At 39.4% G+C, this 24,859-nt stretch overlaps 2 protein-coding genes across 2 annotated transcripts in view; both read right to left on the bottom strand.

Moving 5' to 3' along the window:
- Nucleotides 1-624: 624 nt before the first annotated feature.
- pttg1ipa (PTTG1 interacting protein a) lies at nucleotides 625-6,869 on the bottom strand. The gene is made up of 7 exons (XM_056750653.1): nucleotides 6,230-6,869; nucleotides 5,119-5,171; nucleotides 3,688-3,796; nucleotides 3,468-3,570; nucleotides 3,315-3,380; nucleotides 2,435-2,481; nucleotides 625-1,121 (listed from the first exon to the last, which is right to left on the bottom strand). Exons 1-7 carry the CDS (start codon nucleotides 6,375-6,377, stop codon nucleotides 1,075-1,077), a joined length of 573 nt encoding a protein of 190 aa, XP_056606631.1. The 5' UTR covers nucleotides 6,378-6,869; the 3' UTR covers nucleotides 625-1,074.
- A 123-nt stretch (nucleotides 6,870-6,992) lies between these two features.
- Nucleotides 6,993-24,859, bottom strand: part of myo10l1 (myosin X, like 1) — a 45,596-nt gene continuing 27,729 nt past the window's right edge. The window contains exons 9-40 of the mRNA XM_056750655.1: nucleotides 24,723-24,829; nucleotides 24,455-24,584; nucleotides 24,246-24,364; nucleotides 24,019-24,165; nucleotides 23,833-23,933; nucleotides 23,658-23,724; nucleotides 22,332-22,424; nucleotides 22,178-22,246; nucleotides 22,025-22,107; nucleotides 21,824-21,932; nucleotides 21,633-21,713; nucleotides 21,123-21,247; nucleotides 20,916-21,045; nucleotides 20,720-20,826; nucleotides 19,800-20,067; nucleotides 18,843-19,640; nucleotides 18,631-18,754; nucleotides 18,308-18,551; nucleotides 17,417-17,512; nucleotides 17,210-17,303; nucleotides 17,056-17,111; nucleotides 16,833-16,975; nucleotides 14,827-15,021; nucleotides 14,526-14,683; nucleotides 14,328-14,451; nucleotides 13,952-14,249; nucleotides 13,652-13,859; nucleotides 13,434-13,570; nucleotides 12,654-12,777; nucleotides 11,458-11,937; nucleotides 11,188-11,379; nucleotides 6,993-9,468 (exon numbers count right to left, since the gene is read on the bottom strand). Coding sequence (XP_056606633.1) covers nucleotides 9,364-9,468; nucleotides 11,188-11,379; nucleotides 11,458-11,937; nucleotides 12,654-12,777; nucleotides 13,434-13,570; nucleotides 13,652-13,859; nucleotides 13,952-14,249; nucleotides 14,328-14,451; nucleotides 14,526-14,683; nucleotides 14,827-15,021; nucleotides 16,833-16,975; nucleotides 17,056-17,111; nucleotides 17,210-17,303; nucleotides 17,417-17,512; nucleotides 18,308-18,551; nucleotides 18,631-18,754; nucleotides 18,843-19,640; nucleotides 19,800-20,067; nucleotides 20,720-20,826; nucleotides 20,916-21,045; nucleotides 21,123-21,247; nucleotides 21,633-21,713; nucleotides 21,824-21,932; nucleotides 22,025-22,107; nucleotides 22,178-22,246; nucleotides 22,332-22,424; nucleotides 23,658-23,724; nucleotides 23,833-23,933; nucleotides 24,019-24,165; nucleotides 24,246-24,364; nucleotides 24,455-24,584; nucleotides 24,723-24,829 — 5,312 coding nt within the window. The 3' untranslated portion in view covers nucleotides 6,993-9,363. The remainder of the gene's footprint in view (nucleotides 9,469-11,187; nucleotides 11,380-11,457; nucleotides 11,938-12,653; nucleotides 12,778-13,433; nucleotides 13,571-13,651; nucleotides 13,860-13,951; nucleotides 14,250-14,327; nucleotides 14,452-14,525; nucleotides 14,684-14,826; nucleotides 15,022-16,832; nucleotides 16,976-17,055; nucleotides 17,112-17,209; nucleotides 17,304-17,416; nucleotides 17,513-18,307; nucleotides 18,552-18,630; nucleotides 18,755-18,842; nucleotides 19,641-19,799; nucleotides 20,068-20,719; nucleotides 20,827-20,915; nucleotides 21,046-21,122; nucleotides 21,248-21,632; nucleotides 21,714-21,823; nucleotides 21,933-22,024; nucleotides 22,108-22,177; nucleotides 22,247-22,331; nucleotides 22,425-23,657; nucleotides 23,725-23,832; nucleotides 23,934-24,018; nucleotides 24,166-24,245; nucleotides 24,365-24,454; nucleotides 24,585-24,722; nucleotides 24,830-24,859) is intronic.

Genomic DNA, 24,859 nt, shown 5'->3' with positions numbered 1-24,859 from the left:
GATTGCAGTTTAAAAATTTCAAGTGTAGTAAAAAATTTAATGGATTGATTAACATTTGCATGACCACAGTTTTACAACAAAAATGAATGATTAAACTACTGTCCATGTGGTAAAATCACAGTTAACTTCCATAAGACCATAATTCTGGCAGCTGTTAGAATAGATGTAATTCAACTACTGAAGTAAATAGTTGATAAGAGTTCAAAAGAAATCACATTTTGATACTATAGTAAGCGTCTTAAAGGAGTAGTTCACTTTAAAGGTTATACTATGAACTTTCACATCTTTCCCAGAAAGTGAATGGAACGGTTTATTTGATGGAAGTGCACAGAAATAATAGTTAATAGTTGCTGTTTTCGACAAGCTACCCAGAGTAGCTTATGTGTAACACAGTGAATATGACCTCACATTGTTTTGAGATTAACAAAGTAACTTGGACATATTTTATAGAAAATGTTATAAAAAATAGACCTGTCATTAAATCATGACAGGTCTTTACAAAAGTATATCTATAGGCAGTGAATGAGTCATGCAGAAATTAGTCATTTAGTACACGCTGAAGAGTCTGGTTTAGGTTTTTAAGAATCTCCTTTTAACTGGTATAAAAGAGTAAACACACATTAGTATTTTTCTAAAATGGGTGATTTTTATTCTGATTGCACGTGCTGTAATCGTTCACAGAGCGTGAGAAACGTGTGCAGATGTCAAAGCCGTGCGGACGCTGAGCTCATTCAGAGCTATAGAGACTGTGTGCTGTGTCAGCATTCTGAAGCTTTATCAGTGTCGGACAAAAACACTTCATACAACATACATGTCCACTTAACATAAATAAATACAGGCAGTCTTATTCATACGTAACAAAGTAACCATTTTACAAGAAATGAGGCCTACCCGAGAAAGTTCAAATGTTTCTGAGATATACAGAATAAAATAACTGAATAGGAAATATCTGAAGATGAATTCTGATACTGTAGAAATCACAATGTGCAGAATAGCAGAATCACATTCTTCCTGTTTGCATGGAGACTATAGACTGTAAAAGAATATATCTATGACACATTAAAACCAACACTTTTAGGTGGGATTTTCAAATCTGGCGTATGGGCTCGCTCGGCTGAGACCTGAGAGAGAGAGAGAGAGAGAGATTAACACCAAATCTGCAACAAAACAACTCAAATCAAAGAAATCTTCAACATTTTCTTAAATAAAGACATATTCTCACAAACATGTTGTTTTCTGAAATAATAATCAAAATAAAGGGAAAATATCTGCCGATGAGGTTGTTTCCTTTGGAATCAAGTTTGTTTTTCTTATGCCACTGGAAGATATATTTTGATTGGTTTCGGTGGTATTTCAGAAAACAAGACGTAAAATCCAAAAGATATTTGTAATGAAAGACTGTTAATGTCTTTATTTCACTAATGTCTTAATGTCTAATGTCTCATCAGAACAGGAAGAGTTTGTTTATTTACACTATATAACATAGAAAACAGAATGTACAGATACACCCTGAACTGAGTAAACAAGAGGACAGAACGCATTATTACCAGCAGAGGGCGCACAACCACATTCAAATACCACACACAAGATGCGCTTGAACTCGCTCACTTGTTTACTCGTTCACTATTCCCTATATAGAGTCTGCTAAATAGTCCACTATATGGGGAAGAAGTGAATGAAAATGAGTGAAAGATTTCGGACAGTGACGTCATATAACCTGCGTCTGACAGTTCTGATGCGGACCTTCGTCATAACGCTATAATACAACCTTTATGGTTAATGGTTTAAATGGTTAAAAACGTAAATTTTTACTTTATTTGTCACATTTTTGTATTGTCAACTTGTTTATATTATAAATATATATATATATTATAAATATTTTTTATAAAGAGAACAAATCAACTGTTGCCATGTTTATTTTTATTACGTGTAATTCAATGATTTACTATATTTAAAAAAGCACCACTGTCTATACATTCATTTAATCAGTTTATTAAAAAATTAGAAAATAACTGTCAACAAGAACAAAGTATAAACATAGTTAGTGCATTCGTGGCATCGACCTGATACCTATGGCATTAACCTTCACTCTCCACCAGCTGATTTTAATCAGACAGTTTATTCGCGCTGTATCATGTGAAATAATGAGTGAGAAGGGTACATTGGATGTACACTCAAAATCAGAATGCATTGTGGGCAAAAAGTAGTGAACGAATGTAGGGAATAAGTTGTTCACTCAGAATTTCGGACACTACAAAATGGCGGAGACCAGACAGAGTGCACTTTATAGGAGACATGGGGGAGAATTCAGACACACAGCCACAGTTTCAGTCACTCTGAACACTCATATTAATGCCCTGGACTCATTGGTTTGTGATGCATAATACCTCTTTCATTTCTCTGACTCCTACAGATACAGACGAGAGAAACTCACCATATTTTTGCCGGATCTCATCATGTCTTGTCTTCAGCTCTGCGGTTCTGTGAGACAAAATGACAAGGACATGAACTCCTTCTCTAACCACACACATACACGTTCACACATGCTTCTATTGCTTTTATACACAGCTAGTTATACACATTTTTGCATGTATTAAATGTTTATGGCGCTTTTACAAATGAGCACATCTCTTTCGTCAACACCTGACACAATACTACAGACTCCTATTTCTATCACTTTCCCACTCTTCGTATCTTTCACAAAAAAAAATCGAAGTTATGTTTACATGTATTGTCTACATGTGTGTACTTGTATAGCTCTGAGTGTGCACTGAGACCGGTTCTATAGCACTTTTGCATTCTAGACCTTTTGTTGAACGGAATGCTTCCATTGTTTTGCCTCATTTGTAAGTCGCTTTGGATAAAAACGTCTGCTAAATGACTAAATTTAAATGTAATGTATTGTGAAGTCTAGACACACCCACCCTTACATAAGTGCCCTTTACAGCTGTTAAACTGGTTTTTCATCTTTTGTCAAATATAAGTTCCTCATAACGTGATGTGGGTCGTGTGCTGGGAAATGCCAAGTTTGTATTGGAACTACGATGCTTCTGCGCTCAGATAAATGTTTGTTTGAAGAATTTGAGATTATTATGGTTTTGCCGTTTTACATTTTAAACTTGTAAGATAGACTGAAGTACTGATAAGTTCACTCAACAGCTATATTCATTTCTGGATGGTCAATCATTTCTGATGAAAATCTAGCCATAAGGAACACAACAAACAAAGCCTCATACGAATGAAGAACATGAATTTAAAACAGCAATCATGTTGAACTTGTTTAAGCATTATGGGAGGCGGTTGTAAGATCTCACCTCTCCCCTTGTTTTGTCTTTCTCTTGTCTGCCTTCCGGTTCATATTTTTTTCAATTCGACCGGATCTATGATGAAATGAAAAATCATTATCGATGCAGTTTTGGTTATTGAAGGTCATGTGACACACGGGGTTAACACATCTTCAGTCTTACCCGATGTTCTCACACTTGCAGCAACAGAAGATGCAGATAAAAAAGCCAATGATGAGGAGCGCTCCAGCCACGGACAGCGTGATGATCAAGATCTGGAAGTTTACTGAATTTCACAACAGAAAGAAGAGAAGAAAGTGATGCATCATCCTCTAAACAAATGAACATCGGATCAAGTGCTTGGATAAAATGAAGGAAACAGAATGGAGGAAACATTTCTTACTTGTGCACAGACCCCAGCGAGCATCATTTAGCGGGCAGAGGGAATTGGGGGGCAGGATGGTTTTGACCGGGTATGTCAGACACCTCTTGTTTGGGATGCACCATAAACACTAAACACACGTATGAAAAAAAAACACTTTTCGGTCCGTCTGTTGTGATTCAATTGTGTAACAGAAACACTGAAGACGATCGTGAATATGACAACTGAATGGAAAATACGACACAGATATGTGGACTTCACACACAGTGTCATTCTACAGCTTTAAAAAACACAAAAGCAAACGTCTCAGAGGAGATGAAAACAAATCATTTTAAACACATTATGATGTGGGGGTCAAAAGAGAATCTAGTCTCTACATTGGCTCAGTTCACTCCTTCGATGTTCGTCTAAGATTTTTTCGTTGCTGTACAAATTATGTCAGTGAATAGTTCAAGAGATACTCCGCCCAAAACATTAACTCACCCTCAGGCTGTTCCAAAACCACATGCATTTCTTTGTTCGGTTGAACACACACACACACACACACAAACACAAAAAGATATTTGGAAGAATGTTAGTGACAAACAGTTCTTTGCAAGAACTACCATTGCAGAACAAATGTTATTGTGGCCCCAGAACGGTTTGCTTCTCATAAATTCTTCCAAACATCTCATTCTGTGTTCAACAGAACAAAAAAATACTCACAATAATTGCTTCTACTATGTAAGTCAATGATCCCTGAGGACTCTTGGTCTCTAACGTTCTTCCAAATATCTTTGTGATCACCAGGACGAATAAAATGTATACAGGTTAACAACAACTGGAGAGTGAGTAAATGCAGAGTTGTTTTTTTTGGGGGGGGGTGAACTATCCCTTTAATGTTTTCTACTGTGGGTTATGGTTTTTTTTTAAGAGGAAAATAGTATGCATGCTATACAAGTGATTTTAAATCAACTGAATAAAGCAGAGAGCTGTTTGGAGGGGCTCCAAGAAACACTGTAATGACTTCAAAACATCCGGAACAGCCTGAACCTGTTCAACAGGTGAGATGACTCACAATCTGATCAGTGTAAAAATATCCAACCTATCCAGCTACATTTATTCCTCCTGACGCTCTGAATGTGAGCTGTTTGTGTTTGTCTGTTTCTGATTCGCATCAGATATCACGTCTACCTTTCTCTTTAAAGACGGCTGTGTTTAACTGCATCTTACCAAATATGCAAAGTGCACATAAAACCTCTCTCTCTCTCTCTCTCTCTCTCTCTCTCTCAACAGGTGTTGTTCATAAACACCTTGCTTTTGTTAAAACTAGTAACTTGGTATTAGCACCTATTGTGTAATTGATCCAGTATGACATATCGCTTTAGTGCTGGTATATGACTAAATGTAAATGTAGTGTGAATGAAACATAAGGATCACAACACAAAGAGAAAGAGATTCATCCAAACTCACATTGACATTTGACAAGCATTCTTCACAGCTAGTGCCGTTTTTGCTCTCACAACCTAAAGAAATGAGAAGAGAGAGAGTAGACATCATAACTGTGGATTTCATCTTCACGTGCTTTTTAGAGGAAGTTTAAAAACACAAATCACATGTTTTCATTTATAATAGAATGATATTGTTTACACATCTGTGACGTTCAGTGACTCACTTTATATAATAGTCAACATTTAGACCCCCACACAAAATAAGTGCACTTCAACTCATTTTATTATTTTATTGAGAACACAGTAAACTTCTGGTATAATTGAATGTCTGACTAAATGTATAAGTGTTATAATATCTAATATTATAAGAATATCACTACTTTTAAGTGTTCTTTTTCAATCCTACTTGGAACAAAACTGGCCCACTTTGTAGTTCATGAACGTAATATTTTAAGTATTCTTGAAGTGTACGTAAGTTCACAACTTCATTTCCACTTGTACTTGCAGCTTAACAGGTAAACTGATAGTAGTTCAATACTTGAAGGGCATTTTTTTTATGATATTACAATTTGAAGTATACAGTCAGTACTGCTAACGTAGTAGTTTTCAGATTTAATAGCTATTCAATAGAATACTTTATTATACTTTTAAGTATACCTCTATTAAAGGACTGAGGACATGTGTAGGTTACATATACTGAGACATATCTGTAATTTAGTGTATTGTAATAAAGTGTCATTTATATAATTTTGTAATTTGTATACTTTAATGTAGATGTATTTATTTGAAAGGAAGAACAAGAGCGTACTTTATTATCTTCCGTCAAGAAGTTTACTTATAGCACACTTGTGTTATGTAAGAGGGGCCTTTGAGACCACCTCCAGCTATGAAACCTCAGAAAAGCATCATGGGAAATCACAGTTATTTACACATATTACATAATATATCAGTCTCCCATGGGAATAAATGTTTAAACACACAGTATACAGCCAGAAAACAATCACACTATAAATAGTAAAGAACAATATCAACATAACTAAAAGTGCTTTAATCTATTAAATGGTTAATTGTTTATGAATTTTCCTTCAAATAATACAAATGTAGATTGTAACAGAAGTATCTGTTTGTCTTACTTGGAGGTGGTGTCGTAGTCTGTTTTGTAGTTTGTGTTGTAGTTTGTTCTGTGACTTTAGTCCTCAGTGTTGATGCGTCCGGTGTCGTTTTCTGTGCCAGTGTTGAGCTCAAAGCAAAGAGAAGCAGAAGCACGGGAATAAAACTCATCTTCTCTTCTTTAAAATCAACAAAACTATCAAGCAGGATAAACTCTTCTATTTCCCGAGAGCTCAGAGTTTGCTGCTGTTAGGCCCGTGGAGCTGAAATAACGCTGAGAACAGGTTTGTTCTACTTTCTCTTCTGAGAGTGAATAGGATTTGTGACTCTTACCTGGCGAAGGCGTGGCTAATGAATATTAATGACGCAATGCTGACGTCAGGTTGCAGTCGTTCAATTACGAAAGTCCAGCATTGGCATTCGTGAACTGGACAGACTGGATAGATTAACATCTTGTTAACAATAACCACAGGATGCCTGTAAAGAATTATATAACAACGATACTTTGATATAAATATGCATTAATGCAAGTGTTACGTTTATTATATATTACAAAGTTAACAGTCCAGTAGCGGCATTACAGTAAAATGATGAAACAACAGAACACGATGGCGTCCAGAAACGAGTATACGAATGAATCTGTGAATAAAAGAGAAGGGGAACGGCGCCCCCTGGTGTTTATAAGCACATGCATTACATAGAAATGAAACTGATTCAATGATATTTACTTGTCATATATCTTATAATATTCATCTCAAAGACCATTAGACAAAATAAACCACATCCTAAGTTACAACAATTTATTAAAGCGCTTTGTAAAGCCAGTTACAAAAGAAAGCATTTTTCTCTCTCAGTATGTTTTAACAAGCACAACTATTATTATTTTTGTGTATAATTTATTGTATAATAACAATGGTAATAAGAACATTACTTCAGGCCTTGTACTGGCTGCCCGCAGCTGAGCAAGAACCCCAGTGTGAATGTGACAGAGAGAGATCCAACTGTGTTATCAGTGTGTTATACTGATCTGTGTGTGTGTGTGTGTTATACTGATCTCTGTGTGTGTGTGTGTGTGTGTGTGTGTGTGTGTGTGTTATACTGATCTCTGTGTGTGTGTGTGTGTGTGTGTTATACTGATCTCTGTGTGTGTGTGTGTGTTATACTGATCTGTGTGTGTGTGTGTGTGTGTTATACTGATCTGTGTGTGTGTGTGTGTGTGTGTGTGTGTTATTAGATTAGATTAGATTCAACTTTATTGTCATTACACATATACAGGTACAGTGTAACGAAATGTAGTGTAACGAAATGTAGTATACTGTAGTATACTGATCTCTGTGTGTGTGTGTGTGTGTGTGTTAGCGTGTTTATATGAGGCAGAATGAATCTGTGCAGTAGCTCCTGATTCTTTTTGGCTGCTCTGTTCGCAATTGAAAATCAATATTTCTGAAGAGACAGAAAACTGTGATGGAAGGGTACACACCACCTGCTTCTAACACACACACACACACACACACACACACACATCATCCTCATCATCACATTAAATGTCCACTTGCCCTTGACAGGTATCACAATGCCCTCCTCTCCAAATATCATCTAAACACTATCATATCATATAAGACTATATCATGTCAGAAAAACACAGCAAACCTTCAATGAGCCCTGTCCAGATATATATTTCATAAATATACTCATAATTCAGAAACACCCGTACACAGACGCTTCATTGCATAAACATTTTCATCATCTTTTCTCTTCTTTGTGTCGATCCATCATTAAATTAAAACACACGTTCACAAAAGAGCTTGCAGAACACGGACAAATATCATGTGCATATCAAACAGCAAAATTACACAAGTACTGTTGCAGGATTATACTCACACACCAAAAAAATACAGAAAAACTCCTCCCGTGTAGATCAAGAGTTCTCTGTTAAGTCTCTCTCCGGCTGTATGACCACATGACAACTGTCTGGAACGGGTCAGAGTACCAAAGAAGTTCAGGCGTGATAAGACACGAGGTTGGTTTGGCCTCACAGTAGATGATAAAATGCAAAACAGCAAAATAATGTTCAAAACACTGTAAACTTCCACCTGACATGGTCTCAATTGTTTAATGGTTATGTTTATCGGGTCACTTTGGATATTTGGTACGGGCCGGTCCATCCATGAGAACTGAAATGCATTATGAGATCAGTTGAATTGAAAGTTTATAGATAATTTATATTGTAATGCATAACATCTATGCATTTAAAATGGTCTTTCTGATCCCTGGAAAATGAAGCAAAAATGCTAAGTTTGTCACATATTTCTATCCAATCAAAGCATAATAAATATTGATAATGTCCCTCCCCCAATACCAACAGCAACCAATGAGCAAGAAGCATCATTTGAGGCTATAGTTTAACCAATATAACCTTAGTTTAACCAAAACATCTCCAGATCTGTCACATGACAACAGCGTAGTGTCATACAATCCATCCGTGTAGTGAAACAATACAAAGACATGCTAACCAAATCTTGAGTTTAATACTTATCTGTTGGCGGGGCGTCTTTACATTGCTGGCAACGTGCAGACAGACAAGACCTGCTTTATATAAACCTCCACCATTATTCCATCTGTATAGAGAGGCACCCATGAACATCACATCGCTCATTCAGGCGGCTGTGCATCGGTACAGAATAAAAGTCTTGGGTTGCTGGAGGATTGACAGTAAATTTACACCCAAAGTCTTCATATCAAATGTACCACGTCATTCGTGTATAGCCGCCGCTGTTCAATACAAAATAAGAGTGTTTGTTGTGCTGTTGAAGAAGAATGAAGGGTCTCAAACACGAGCTGATGTTCACAGAACACTGAGCACAGATCAGATGAAGTGACACAGCCCTCAGCGGTCACAGCTTTATAAAACAACTCAATGATCACACAAACACAATATCCAGACCTCAGGAAACTGCGTTGTGAGTGTAAGGAAACAACAAACGGAAAGAAATGAACGGGGTTCGGTCACAAGTGAACAGATAAGACTTGTGTCGTTGTGCTTTTTCAAAGTAAAACTGGTCAAGACGAATCGTCGATAGGCTGGAGTGTGCTGTTGTGTTCGGTGATCCACGCTGTGATGATGTCACGGTCTTTGAGCTCTCTGATTGGATGCCGATCACCTCATCCATGCGCTGCTGTTGCTGGTGATGGACATGACACTGCAGCGCTTCTTTACAATCATGTTGATGTACGCCTTCATGATCTTTGTGATTTCACCCACCTTCAAGCACAAAAACACACAGCGCTCATCACGCTACCCATTATGAGTAAAGACATCAGACCGTTTCTTCACACTTAATTCTGATGTTTTGGTTCATGCTGGGATCATTTGTTTCTTGCCCCGGGGTTTATAATCAGGGCTGGGGAGCGCTGAAATTCATGGTAGTTAGAGCGCTTTTCCACCATCGCCCAGAATCCTTCTCACTGATTAATCGTTTCACTCCGTGCGATCCATGCCAGCGGGTACGTAAATGCTTTCATTTGATGTAAACACATGAAGTTAACACAAATGCGTCACGCGATGCCTTGATAACACAAGAGACTGAGCTAGAACGCCTCTGCGCGCACTCATTAGCGGTCAGACGACCCTGCCGAAAATTTAGAGCCGAGCGGTTTGTAATCGTGCCGTGATGAACCAGGCTCACGTGGAAACATAACTGTAACGTTTCAGACTGTGCTTAGAACGGTTCGGCGTGATGGTGGAAAAGTGCTCTAAGTTTGTGTTACTGCATTTATTACTTCTAAATGGTAGTAATCACATTACAGTTACATCTGTGAAGTATTTTAGATTGCTAAAGCAATTACTTGGAATTTTACTGTCATTTATTTCATTAAAACATTAACATCAACTGTAAAAGCCAATTCATGTAAACCGTAACTGTTGATTCTTTGACTTTGATAATCTGCAAAAGCATCCTAAACTACATTTATGCTCATAAGTTTTATACCCCTTGACAAATATGCAAGTTTTGTTTATAACTTCTGACTTCTTTTCTTACAATTGTAAGACATGCACTCACAATGGTGGACTATAATGTATAATGATGAAACTGTAAAACTTGTTGTTTAAAATAAAATGCAGACGAAATCCTCTGTTTGGTGAAATCAATTGTGTTATATACAGTACCTTATTAGTCCAACATATTCTAAAGTATTTCAATTAGGTAACAAAACGAATTACGTACAGATTATTTTTTGAAGCATGTATTCTCTGTAGTGAAATACATTTTAGGCCATGTTTACATGAACACGGGTATTTTCAAATCCTCAGTTCTTCCTCTGCGGTTTGGCCGTTCGTCCACACAAACATAGTAGGCCTACACGGTCATTGAAAACAAACTTTTTTGAAAACTTTTTTCGATACTCTGGCGATTTGCCGTATGACATTGAAATGCGTGCAGCTATCTCCTTTGTTTTACGTTAGATTCCAGGCTTCTGATTGGCCAACACAGCTTTATGGTTTGGGTTATATCGCCACCTGTTGGTTTGGCATGCATTTGACAGCGCTTTATACCGTGTTTAAGCATTTTCGTGTGGATGCGAGGAAGGAAAAACTCTGTTTATAAAAATACCTGTGTACATGTGGACTAGGCCTTAAAAGTAACCCTCCCATCCCTGTTTGTTATGGTGGTATTCATGATGACAAAACATTGATCATATGAACACAGCGTGCAACAGTCACAATAAACACATGATAACTGTGTGTCGATCTGTGAAATCTCACAATGTAAATCTGATGATTAAGTGTAAACTAAATTAACAAATGAATTAACATACAAGCTGAAGTTAAGCACAATGTTAAAAGCCCATCTATGTTTTAATTCTGTGATGCTCTGTCGTGGTTTTAATTGTACGGTTTGAAATCACTTGCACAACTTTCTGTCTGATAACATAGGAATAGAGAATATAATAGGAATTGTGGTGTATTTTCCTCGGTTACCTGAGACGTTTCAAAGAACATCTCCCGTTCATCCACGATGATTTTGTAAGTGCTGGGCTGTGGCGCTCCGAAGAAAACGATGTGTTCATACTGGAAGGTCTCGAGAGGTTTGGGTTCACCGCGTTTGTACACCGAGACGTTTTCAGCACTGACACCCAACCACAGATCATGAGGAAAACCTCCCTCCTTACACTGAACACACACACACACAATCATGATCAAATTCACATCGTAATCTTGTAATCTGGGATGTTTTAAACAGATTCATACCTCCACGTCAAAGAGTGTGGATCCATATCCCGGCCATTCTTTAATGACAGTCATGTATGTAAGCATGGCCTGATGCTGAGGCATTCCCTGCAGACGACTCCATTTCTCCAACACGCTGGCGAGAGCGGCCGACATCTCCTCCTTCACGAACATCTCCAGCATCTGTTCCTCCTCCACACGCTGTTTCTTCAGAGATCCCGTCTTAAAGCTGCGTCTCAAGGTGCCGTCCAGAAAGTTTGCCTTCCGCCTTTCTAACGTGTGAACTCCGGCCCCGACCATACAAGCCCCCTGGACTCCGGCCGCTCCGGCTTTAGTGGACTGAAGGATCCGTGTGCGGAGTCGACCCACCGGATACACGCTGCTCAGACTCCAGGGCGTACGGGCCACATCACCATGAATGTACTGCAGACGCAGAGCCGCGAGGCGCTGAAGAGTGTCCTCACACGCCGGGAAATGACCGTTGATCAAACTCTCATGAGCCTGAAGAGATGAATATAAACGAGAGACAGCGTGAGGAGAGAGAAGAGATGGAAGATGAATAAAAAAGATTTTCACTTTAAAAACATTCACGAACATAATTAAATAATTATCACAATCAACACATATTCTAATGAAAGTTCTTTTAAAAGTTTCATTATATATTAATATATTCACCATAGGTCAAAAGTAATTTCAGTTTAGAGGAACTCATCTGTTTTTCATGAACTTCTTAGAGAAAATTATAATTATGCGTTATGATTTAATCAAAAAACCTGAAATATATAAATATATAATTTTTTTCTATTTATTTCTATTTCTATTTATTGCACAATTTCCAAAGTACATTTGTGTTTGTATTCTAAAGTTTTGATGAGTTTGCTATAATAAAAGAACTTTTGAAAGGTGTATTTAATACATCAATTTAATTTCCCCAGATGCCGTCTTTCAGGAGCTCTTTAATTTAGTGGTTCACAAACTGGGGGCCCAACATGGATCCAGGAGGGAGGAACGTTTTTTGTGCCATACATAGAAACGTATCTTATATGTTGTGCAATTTAAAATCATAAAATAAAACCGACAACCATAAGAACTGATGTTCAAGCGCTGTATAGTTGTATATGATTTGGTTTAACAAAAATTCTTTCTTAAAAAAATTTGCCTTGCAAAAAGAGAACCCCTTCTTTTATGGTTAAACAAAATATAAAATTGAAGTTCACCTGCTCGAACATGAAGGCAAATTCCACTCCTTCTTTCGGCATGCTTTCAACATCCAGAAAACAATAGAGTTTGAAATAAAGTCTCCAGGGTCCTTCCTCCTCCTCCTCCTCACCGCCCGCCAACCTAAAGAGCAAAACACTGCTTCAGCTAACAAACAGTTTTTAAATAATGTTTAAAAGTCATTTCACATCTTTCGTTTTTGATGTCAATGGTCGTTGTCAATGGTTATCCTCAGGGTTCATGACAGTATCACAATATTTTGAACAACATTTTATAATTAAGCTAATTCAAGTAAATGATTTACTTTCAAAACACATTTCAATCGCATTTACATTGAACATTAAACATGCTATTGAACGGACAACATTGAACCTTGTGTGTTTATATTCATGCAAACTGAAACATTCAACTGAACAAGTCTAACTTAAAAATAATGCTTTAACGCATCCACATTTGTAGACTTTGGTCAGTTAATAAGAATATTTGTAGTTAATTAATGCAGTTATTCATTAATTATTTAAATGAATTAAATAAGATGTTTCATGTCTATCCTTGAATCACTGAACTAATCAAGGTTGATATATGATATAGAAAGGAATTAGTAATAGTAATTTTAATAGTAGTAATACTACTTTAGTAATAGTAATACTTTTTGGAGAGAGTAATTTGTAAAGTAATCTAATGACACTATTGAATGTATTTAGTAACTAGTAATCCATTACTTTTTCACGGTAACTTGCCCAACACTGGTCCTGATATATCATTAGAGCTGTATTTACCTCTCAAACTTTGCTAGAATATCAGCCACAATCACACGACTCTCTATAGCTCGACTCGCCACCTTATTGTGTTCAAACAGAGAGAACATGTTCCTGCTGTCCTCCATCGCCAGACCACGAATCAGCTTCTCCACCACCTTCACAAATCAAATCTAGTGTTACCTTCCATCATAACACGACAAATATATAGCGCAGAGATCTGATGAAAGGGCTCTCACCTCTCCAGCAGTCGTGTGTGAGTTGATGGATATCTTGCAGGATCCTCCTCCGTGACAGTACACAGTCGTCGACATTTCTTGTCTGACCAGCAGGGCGGCACTCTCGTCCTGAGACGGCACGTACTCCCGTGTCTTTGTCCTCTTCAGAGACTCAGCGATGAAGTGTGCGTACTTCTCTATCTCAGTGCCAGAGTAACGCTCCCTCACCCTACCACATCATTCACAGACGTTAAAAGCGCTGAACAAAGAACTCGGAGTCGTAGCCCAAATAAGCCCCGCTCACAAGGAGAGCGTGTTTACCTCTTCAGATGGAAGCGGAGGTAGCGCAGGATGGCACGGCTGGGCAGGAAGGTGCAGCTCATGCAGGTGAGCAGGTGCCAGTGGGCGCGGTTGGCCGGGCTGTTGGGCTGCGGCACGTGATTGGTCTGTTTGATCAGCTGACAGTACACCTCGTCTCTGAGTGGCCGCAGGTCGTGGCAGGTCTGCAGGATGCCCTGGATGATGTTCACGGGGTCTGAGACGATCTCCATCTCCTGGAGCGAGTTAAACATCTTCACCGCCTCGTCCTGCAGGCTCCCGTAGCCCTTCTCCTTTTGCACTAAAGCCAGACGAGAGAGAGAGACGACGTTAAGAGACGGATGCTAAGATCGTGCAAAAGAAGATCAAAGAGACTCACAGGGTTCGTTGATCTCTCCGTAAGGCAGCGGCAGCAGAGGTGCATGCAGGGGATGCTGGGTATATCTCAGGATGGGGTTTCTGCGGTACATCAGTTCCACGGCCTCAGAGTTCACGCTGTTCTCCTGCACGGGTGACAAACATCAAGAACCGCTAGAACCAAATCAAACCTTTTCTGAGCCAGAATCTGCATCTTTACCTTAATGTCTCTTATGAGCTGCTGTGTGGGTGTTTCAATGAGAGGTTTGTTGTCGATGACGCCCTGTGTGGTAGACACCCAGCGCATCGCCTCATTCAGAGCCTTCGTGTACAGATGATACGAGTGTTTCCGCCCATGAACGATGATGTTCCAGTAACCTGCGGTGGAAACACACATCAGCGTCTTTTTGGGTTTTATCAACAATCAACGCCAAGTTTATCAAAACTCAAAAACCCTGTTGACAGTAAGCCAACGACTATCTTGGTTGTTATCTGTTGGCGTTATGTCTGGTCACACTCACCCGTCTCTTTAAATGTCTTCTCTTCAGGTTGGACTACAGAACATAAGCTGTTCAGAACCAGAGTGCCCATCTTTGATGCGCTGCGTTCAGAAGACTTGAAGTAATCCAGAGAGTTGTTGGTCAAGACAAACCAGCGTTTCTTCAGTTTGAGAGCCGAGCTCTTAGCCCCCGACTTCACCTCTTTATGAAGCCAACCTGAAAAACACACGTTTGGAAATTAGTGACTTTGGATCACAAAACCGGTTTTAAGTTGCACGGGAACATTTTTAGTAAAAGACAAAAAAACATTGTAAGGGTCAAAATTATCCATTTTTCTTTTATGCCAAAGATCATTAGGATATTAAGTAAAGATCATGTTCTATGAAGACCTTAAATATATTAAATCTTTATTTTTCTGTGAGTGGATGGATTCAAAGGCAATTTTCTCAATATTTAGATTTTACTGCACTCTCAGATTCCTGAGTTTTAAACGGGTGTATCTCAGCCAAATATTGTCTAAATCTAACAACCCATACATCCATAGAAAGTTGAATTATTCAGATGTCAGATTATGTAAAAATCTCTATTTCGAAAAATTGACCCATAAGCCTGGTTTTGTCGCCCAGGGTCACATTTGTGAGGACTTTCATTACAAACATAATGATTTTTATACTCTACACACTAGTGGTGGGCCGTTAAACGCGTTAAAAAAAATGTCGCCGTTAATCTATTCTCAAAGTTGGGTTGGGAGCTGGGTCTATACTACGCAAGCTATGATGACTTTCACCTTGATATTTTAGCGCGGATGTATACCAGCTTAACTGCACTGTACGGGGCGAGAACGAGATTTTTCAACTCGCGTGATTCGCGTCATTCGCGGAAGCAGAAGCCGCCTCATCATCTCATAAGCAGGGCTTCATTCGCGCGATTCGCGCAGCAAGTAGGTCTATTGGCTCTTTTCATTAACATATAAATCACTCGCGCTTGACACGCCATTCGCGTTTGGTCTGAACACAACATAACGTTACTGTGAAATTACCGCATCAAACGTGACGTTCTAACATGCTATGAAGCCGCCGGGTTTGCTTCAGGGAATATTAATTTTTAAGAAGCTTCCCAATAGAAACATCGACAAGACTAAGGTTGTTTGCACATTGTGCAATGCGGAATTGGTTTAAAAAAAACACTTTCTCTCAACAGGTAGTGGTCTAGCTTTAGTTGAAACCAGTAACTTTGTATTGAGATCTAATGTATTATGGCTCCTGTATGACATATCGCTTGTTGCTCCCTCACTCTTTGTAAGTCGCTTTGGATAAAAGCGTCTGCTAAATGACTAAATGTAAATGTACTGTAGGAGCTCTTCCAGTCTCAAGTACCACCTAAACGGAAATCATCCCTTTAGCTAATGCGGAAGTAAACACAAGTTCATCTTATTGAACATAATTTAATTTTCATCACCAATTATCATAGTAGAACAGCTTTCTCAAGCAGTTTGTGATGCATTTTGGAAACAGGAGATGAGCCCCTGGTCTAATGCGCCACCTGGCTTGAGAAACCCGTTCTCAAAGACTTACTTTTAGTCATTATTTGGGTAGCACACATATTCTGAATGCCTTCGGCAGAATTCAAATGAGCCATTTTAATCTAGATTAATCTAGATTAATCTTGGAATTAATCTAGATTAATCTAGATTAAAAAAATTAATCTATGCCCACCACTACTACAAACTCTATATTTTATCTCTTATGCCTGACACAAACCTTACAGCATTTTTACATTTCCATATAAACGTCTTTTAAGCACATGAATGCAATGCAAAGTCGGTATAAAGCTGAAGCTGCTGTTCATATAAATTTCAACCTGAAGCTTGATGTTGATCAAAATAACTATCATCTAAATCTCCACAAGATTCACTTTCTGTTCTCCTTAGACAGTTTTTCTGTAGCTCAACATGGTTGAGACTTCCATTCACACATCAAACATGAAATCATCTGTATAAATGATCTGCATAAAGAAAGTCCTCAGACCTCTGAGCAGAAACTCCTGTCCATCCGTCTTTGTGTCTCCTTTAGGTTTCTGTAAGAGACTGATCCAGTGATGCATCTCCTCCGGCAGATCCGAGTTACAGTGAATCACACGATTGGCTGTGATGATCACAAATGAATTGGGCCTAATGGAGACAAGAGATGCGTTTACACCAAACATAAAACATTCAATTAAAATTGTTCTTTAATGGAAACTCAATCTCACCTGTCAGGATTATCTGAAGCACACACTGAGTCAATCAATCCAACATCGAGCGTGCCCTGAGAGAGAGAGAGAGAGAGTGAGAGAACAATAACTAGATTTAGAGTTCTCACACTTTATACATTCAGCCAGATGTGAGATGTGTAAGAACACTGACCACTGCGTTCTTCGGGTTAGCCTGTTCATGAGACATCTCCATCAGCTGCTCTGGTGTGGCGGTGGCCACCCGACTCAACATGTTAAACCAACCGCTGGATGAGCGAGAGAGAGAGAGAGAGAGAGAGAGAGAGAGAGAGAGAGAAAGTAGTTTAGTGACGGGATGAGATATCAGATGTGATTCTCAACAGAGTTGATGATGTCATACCTGGCATCCTCCGGTGACTCAGCGAACACCTGGTACGTTCTTTCATCTGTCACAATATTCAGAGCGTTCTCCTTCTCATGATTATCAACAATCTCCCTGAAAATACAGATAGACGATAGACTCATTCTTTATACTTCCTGTGACTCCACCTCATAGATGAGTTAGACATCTCTCCTGAGAAAAAGATTCAATTCACTTAAGTTATATAAGGCTTGTTTTCACCATTTTCATTGTTGCACAGCAGCTTCACATACATCATTAAAAAAGGGACAATTAAAGATATACCATGGTCCTTTTTGAATACCCGATTCCGATTAGCTGGAAGGTCGGTGTGCACTAAAACGCTTTAACGCACAGGTACCTACAGTAAATTTGATTACATTTATTTTAACTGACAAAATCACTGTAATTTTCACAATTTTTTTGTGAAAGTTCACCTATTTAAACGTGCATGTATGTTGTTTATGGATTAAACTAAATCAGAAGTTTCCCAGAGAGTAAGTCAGCGGCAAGGAACCAAAACTCCACTATTGATAGATGTATAGGCATGTAAAAGTGGAGAAGAAAACCTTGGGCAGACCAGACTCAGCCGGGAGGGCCAGTTCTCCTCAGGCATCTTTAAACAGCACTGCTGCAACTATAGAGAGAATAACTACTGTAAACTGTTAAGAGTCGACGGGAATGTTTAGCCGGGCTGGAAAGAGTCAGAAATGTCTGAAATGTGTCAGTCATTAGAGTTTGAGAAGAGATGTCAACAATGTGTCAAACTGAGCTCATGATTGAAGACCTCAATATCAATTGAAACATTTCTCATCAAATGTACTCAAATCCAGATTATTTCACTCTCATTTGTCTTTCTTTTACGTATTTTGAGGTAAGCTGAATTCATACTTGGCCAAGCGGATATCGATGGTTCCCTTCAGTCTCTCTTCGCTGTCGTTCTCATAATACATGAGTTTGGTGTCACGCAGGACAAACCAGCGCATTTTCCAGTTTCTGCGGGACAGTGTGGACAAACCTCCGCCCTTCTTATACAGCCAGCCTGACTTCAGCGACTCCTGCTTGGAGCGAAACCACATGAATGTGTCGTCTTTAAGAACACACCAACGCCTGCGCCACGGGATCATCAGACCTCCTGCACACATCACAACAATATTCATACATGTGAAAGATTTCTGGATAGTCGTGAGTGTGCCGTATGTTTGTTTCCTTACCCTTCATGTAGAGGTAGCTGTGGAAATACGGGGGTCCGTTCCCGTTCAAGATGTTGACTTTACCATTGGACACCTCTTCATCTGTGTCCACACCTCCATCATGATCTTCATCGCTCTCAGCGTACTGACACACACACGATTTTTGCATCAATAACAACCAAATTTACTGTATATATACGAGCTGATGTGCTGATGTAATAATGAAATCTCACAGAATCTGAGCTGCGGTTGTAAGACTCTTGGCTCGCGTTGGTGCAGGTGGATTTGCGTGCATGTTCTGCGTCCGTCGCTGTGATGCTGCTCTGTCCGTCCTCCAGCTCATCCTCTTCGTAGTCTGACTCCCCGTCACCCGGCACGCTGTAGATGGGTTCCTCTGCGTCCGGTAGAGATTCGGCTGCTGTAACCCGGCTGGAGCGATCCACATCCTCTCCCTCCTTCTTCTCATCATCATCCACCTTCACTGTTTTTGACTCTACGGTCTTTTCTGCATCCTTTTTACTTTCTCCAGGGAGTGGAGGAGGTGGAGGCGGTGGAGGGGGTGGAGGCGGGGGCGGAGCTCCAGGTGGCACGTTGGGAGCAGACGGAGCCACCGTACCCTCGGCAAAATCAGGAGGCGGAGGAGGCAGAGAGCCTAAAATCCCCTCATCTACTGGACCTTCTATAGGTGGAGGAAAGCGCTGGAGAGCGATGCACTCCTCCTCCGCGTGGAAGCCCTCGTCTACCTCTTCCTCTGTGGAGGTTGTGGGTCTGGAGGCGGAGCGTTTGGGAGAACCGGGGATGACCTCTGGGCCTCCTGTGTCTAAGAGGTCATAAAATTCGGTGGCGGCGCGGGAGGCCTTCTTCTTCTCACGTAATGTCTCGGCATCACGCCGTAAGCGCAGCTCCTGTTTGGAGCTCTCGCACAGCAAGGACACGCCGTCTTCTCTTTTCTTCTGCAGACGTTCGATCTCTCGCTCCAAACGCAGGATCTCCTCCATCTGACGACTCTCTTCAGAAGAAGAACAAGGAGCCTGTCAGAGAGCGATACAGAGTTTTAACAATGAGAAGACAGATCTTTACACGGTCAAGTTGGAAAAACACTCATTGGTACTGTCGACGTAATTACAACTTTCTTTTAAAAACCTCTTTTTTTTATTGATATCTTTCTTTATTAAGGATGTGAACTTTACCTCAGCCGTTGCTTTCGTTCCATCTTCATTTTTCTTCTCCTGATCTCCGTCTGTCTTCTCCTCCTCTTTAGTTCTCCTCTCCTCCTCTTCTCTCTTCTTCTTCTCCTCTCTGAGTTTGCAACAGACTCCTCGAGCAACCTGTCCTCGTCTGTGTTTCTGGAGTACCAGTGTGGCTGACCGTTGCCGTAGAAACCGTCGGCGATAGAGATGAGCGCGGTAGTTCTTCTGGATTTTCACGATGCTGTTCAGCACCTTTCTATAGTTCTTTCTGAAGTGAGAAAAAGGAGCACAAGACACAAACGAGCGATAAAGGTTTGCTTTCATTTCTGTGGCATTCGTTTAATCCATGATTTATTAATAAATGAATGAAACCTTCTTCGGTTCTTATTTTAGTTTTTTAAATGTTTGAACACAATGCACAGATTTATTTAAATGAATGAATATTAATACTTCACAACATAACTGTGCTGCAATCTTTGATAAACAAATTAAATATGAATTATAAAATAATATAAATATTGGATTTTTTTATATAAAAATATGTTCAAATACATTTCATGATTCCCGTTTTATTCTCAAAATTGAAGCAAATATTTCATCATGTTGGTGTAAACCTGAGAAACACTAAAAGTGTTCACACACACACAGATGTTGGGTTTCCATGTTTTAAGGGGACATTCCATATACACAATGGTTTTTATACTGTACAAACTGAATATCGTATTCCACACCCCTAAACCTCACAATCACACAACACTTTCTGCTCTTTTAGATTTTCAAAAAAGTGAAATATTGATGATTTATCAGCTTGTTTTCAGGGGCCAAGAAAATGTCCCCACAAGGACAAGGATTTTGGATATTGCTTTCTTTGTGGGGACATTTTGACCCCATACCATAGGGTAGGGTACGCATACACACACCTTGCGATGTATCTGAGAATATAGGCTCGTATGATCAGTCCAGCTTTACTCCTCACTTCATCTCTCTGCTTCTCCAGCTTCTGTTCTAAAGGTTCCTTCAGGAACACCTGCAGGTCAAAGGTTATTACAGGTCAGTGCCATCGAATACACACAGACACACGAGAGAGGATGAAATGAGAGTTGATAAGTGACTCACTTTGCTCTTCCCGAGCTGCCAATCCTTCTTAGTCCGGTCATAAATCATCAGCAGATCTGTGCTGTTCTTCTTCTCATCTCCATTGGAGGACATGACGGCCTTTTCCTTCTTTTTTAGAATAATCTTATACCTGAAGCACACAGACATTAGTATAAACCACAGGGTCTGAAAGAACACACATCACCTGAGAAAGGTTTTCACACACACCTGCTGACGAAATCTTTAAAGGTGCGGCGTACGGGAAACCCAGCTCTGCGGATCTTCACCGTCTCCAACATACCAGAATAACGCAACTGATTCAAAACCACATCTGGATCAAACTTGTTCGGGGTCTGTAGTAGAGAATAAAAGCACAAGTAAAATTATTATAATAAGAAAATAATGTCTGAGAGAATCATGATTTATTATTAAACTCGCTTTGAGTGACAGTTCAACAAATTTTCTTAATTCCCGTCATTATTGCAAACTCTTTGACTAGACAACTTGATTTTCTTCACACAATTTTTCTGATTTCTTTTAATTTCATTTTTTTGAGTAGATTGATTTTCTTTACACATTTTTTCTGATTTCTTTTTATTCTAATTTTATGAATAGATTGTTATACACAAAATTTCACAACATTTAGTTTTTTGCTGTTTTCTCAAAAATGTGAAACTGAATATAAATCAGAATGAAATGACATTCTGCATTCTGATTGGCTGATGTGGCGGCTCTCACCTTCTCCGTGTTGGGTTTGATGCATCGCACAAAGAAGGGGTTGGACATGCTGAGAGTGGCCATTAGAGAATGAAGAGAGTCCTGAGTGACAAGTGACACAACCAATCATATGAGAGAGGACTCTTAAAGAAACGGTACGGCCCCATGTAGAATATTACAGTTGTGTTATAAATGTATTCTCTTAAACTCACTCTGAACTGAGAGCTGACGGTGGGCTTTTTTCTTGCCGTGCCCATCTTCAGAGTTTCCTCGCTGTTCCTGCTGTTCACTTGCTCAAACAGATCATAGATGAAATCCAGTCTACACACACAAACACACACAGAATAACACACACGGAATGGGTACGACTGCTTTACAATGTCTGTGAAAGTGTTTTGTTTTGTGCATCTTACCGACTGTCCTTCAGCATGTTCAGGATATCATCTCGAAATGTGTCTCTGTTCTTCTCTAAAATACCCCTCACGTCATACAAGACCTACAGAGACACACAGAGGAACATAAAGCAACAATCAAACACCATTATACACACACCGTTTAAGACGTACCTCTCCAGCGTAGTGTTTAATGCCAAACTGATGATCTGCCAGTCTGGGTTTCACATAGTAAGGATTCGTCTGTGGAAAAACAAACTCCCATGACTAAACTCTGTCAGAGTATTTCTGTCATGTTATGTTCATAGATGACGCAGATCAAACTCACGGAGTGTCTGCTGTGTAGTTTCTCCTGCAGGGTGAAGTCAGTGCCTTTGGGAAATCTGCTTTCTTCATTGATAAGAGCTAACATACCCAGTTTCTGAACAAACACGTGAACACGTTAGTCCATATAAAGCCGAGAAAACATGCAATTGTAAAAATCAAACTGTGTTTTGAATGTATGAATATGTGGCGAAGATTCATAGCTGCAAATCACACCCAGATAAGTCTGTGAGATGTCTGCTAAAGATCTGGAGATCTGGAAAACATCTGCTGTGTAGAAACATCTAAGAAAGGGCAGTTTTACATACGTTTTACTTTTAAACATTTTAACGATATCTTCTAGATGTTTACATGACATCTGATACGAAACGTCTCAGAAACCAGTTGCGGATTTGAACAATTAAAAACATCTTGCCGACGTAAATGCAGACATTATATAGACGTTCCTCAGATATATGTGTGATATTAGAGCGCGTTTTGCTCCAGCCCTCTAGGGGGCGACATCTTCATAAAACAGTGCCTACATTTCAGTTCCATTTAGCAGAGAAAATGTATTTAGTTTAAAGATGCAAAACATAGCTTTTGACTTTGCATCGCCATCTCTGTTTGAATATGATGTCAAACTTGCACTATAAAAAATGACACAACTCTTAAAGTCTCTGTTGAAACGGAAGTTGCGATCAATTTTACTTCCGTATTTTGAAGCATTTCAGGATGAAAAGGAATTTCTAATGAGAAAAATAGTAGGCGTGGCTTTCGTCTTTCTCTGCGATTTAATTGGAGGGACACAAACAGCCTTTGCATTTTGAAATACAACTGGCAGCAGACTGACAGGTGAAGGGGAGGAGCTAACGGATGCTCCGCCCAAGCCGTCTAACATACGTCATTTAAGAAGGAAGTGCATTTTCAGATTTGAACTACATATTATGATGACACACAAATTTTGAAAAGAGAATGACCCATATTGATCAACTATTTACAATAAACGCTAGGTTAAAAAAAACCTAAAAAAATAGGCATTGGAATTTTTTATTTCACTAGGACTTCAAGTAATCGTCATCGAAACTAAGTCAGCAGTTCTCATATTGACGAAGTTGATCAATTTTGTTGTGTATTTTGTTTATATGGTTAAGGCCTAAAAACAAATGTATTTACTTTTATTCTGTAACCTTTTAAAATATTTCCTGCAAAAAATAAATAAATAAACAAGAGCTTTGGGCCTCAATTTGTCTTGAAGCAGCTACGCTAAAACCAAACAAAACAATCCAAACCAATAAAGTCGGGTTAAATAAATGTGAGCAGCCCCTGAAGGTGATGGTGATGTGTTTACCTTCTCTATCAGATCCAGACATTCAGCATTATCCATCCAGTCAATAGCTTCCCAATGAATCCCTTCTCTGTGAGAAAACAAACAATCCATCACACAGTCTCCTCTCACAAAACACACAAATGAAGAAAAACTGATATTCAAGGGTTACATATGTAAGAACAGAGCTGAAGTTTACCGGTTGTACTCCAGTTGCTCCAGAGAGAAGATGTGTTTGTTGAAATATTCTTGAAGTTTCTCATTAGCATAATTAATGTTAAACTGTTCGAAGCGGTTCACCTTCAGAAAGCACACAAACGTGAGTTATATCTCCATAAACATGTGAGCGTGCACGTGTCTTATGTGTCTGAATGTGACATCACACCTCAAAGTTTTCGAAGCCGAAGATGTCGAGAATCCCGATGGATTTAAAATTGTCTTTGCCTTTTATCTTCTGATTAATTCTCATGATGATCCACGAGAAGCACTGGGAGTACAGCGCCATGGCAACCGAATCCCTGGAATCTATAGCCTGCCAATCAGAATCGAGAATTGATGGGAAGAAGAATGATGTGAAGGTGGATCAAACTAAACTAGTTAAAGTGATCTCACCTGTTCGACAGTGAGCGGTGAGCAGATCTCCTCTCCTCTGAGGATCATTGAACGCTGCGTCAGAACCTCAGACAGCTGGAAACAGTCCAGACCCAGAAGATCGCTCACATTACTCAGAACTGAGGGAAAGACGGAGAGAAGGAAAAACACTGACACACGCTTGAATGAAAACGTCCATGTTGCACCGAGAAAAGAATCAAAATTCTCACCCTGTTTAGTTGTGATCTGAGCGCCACCTGCTGTCATGAACTCAACATCACCAAGCTGAAGAACTCCAGACAAGAGTTTAAACATGTCTCTGATCTCCTCCTCTGAAAACTCCATCACCTTCAAAGCCTCCTGCAAAGAGACAGAGAGAGAGAGAGAGAGAGAGAGAGAGAGAGCGAGATGAGGGATAGAGAAAGAGAGAGTAATGTTTATTATCATACATACCCTCATCATTTATTCAATCTTTAGGTTTATTATTGATTATGGTACCATGACGTCATTGTAAAGCTGTTTGTTGTCGAGACTCCGATCCTTCACACATCCAGACTGACTCAGGTAATGAAAGCATTCAGGGGAATCTTCCAGTAAATATGTCTCTAAAACACACAGACAGGTCAAATATTTCA

The sequence above is a fragment of the Triplophysa dalaica genome, chromosome 6 (genome assembly GCF_015846415.1).
Source record: "Triplophysa dalaica isolate WHDGS20190420 chromosome 6, ASM1584641v1, whole genome shotgun sequence".
NCBI classification, from domain to species: Eukaryota; Metazoa; Chordata; class Actinopteri; order Cypriniformes; family Nemacheilidae; genus Triplophysa; species Triplophysa dalaica.
Note: the sequence above shows the minus strand (reverse complement) of the source record. Positions and strands in the feature narration are given on the sequence as shown.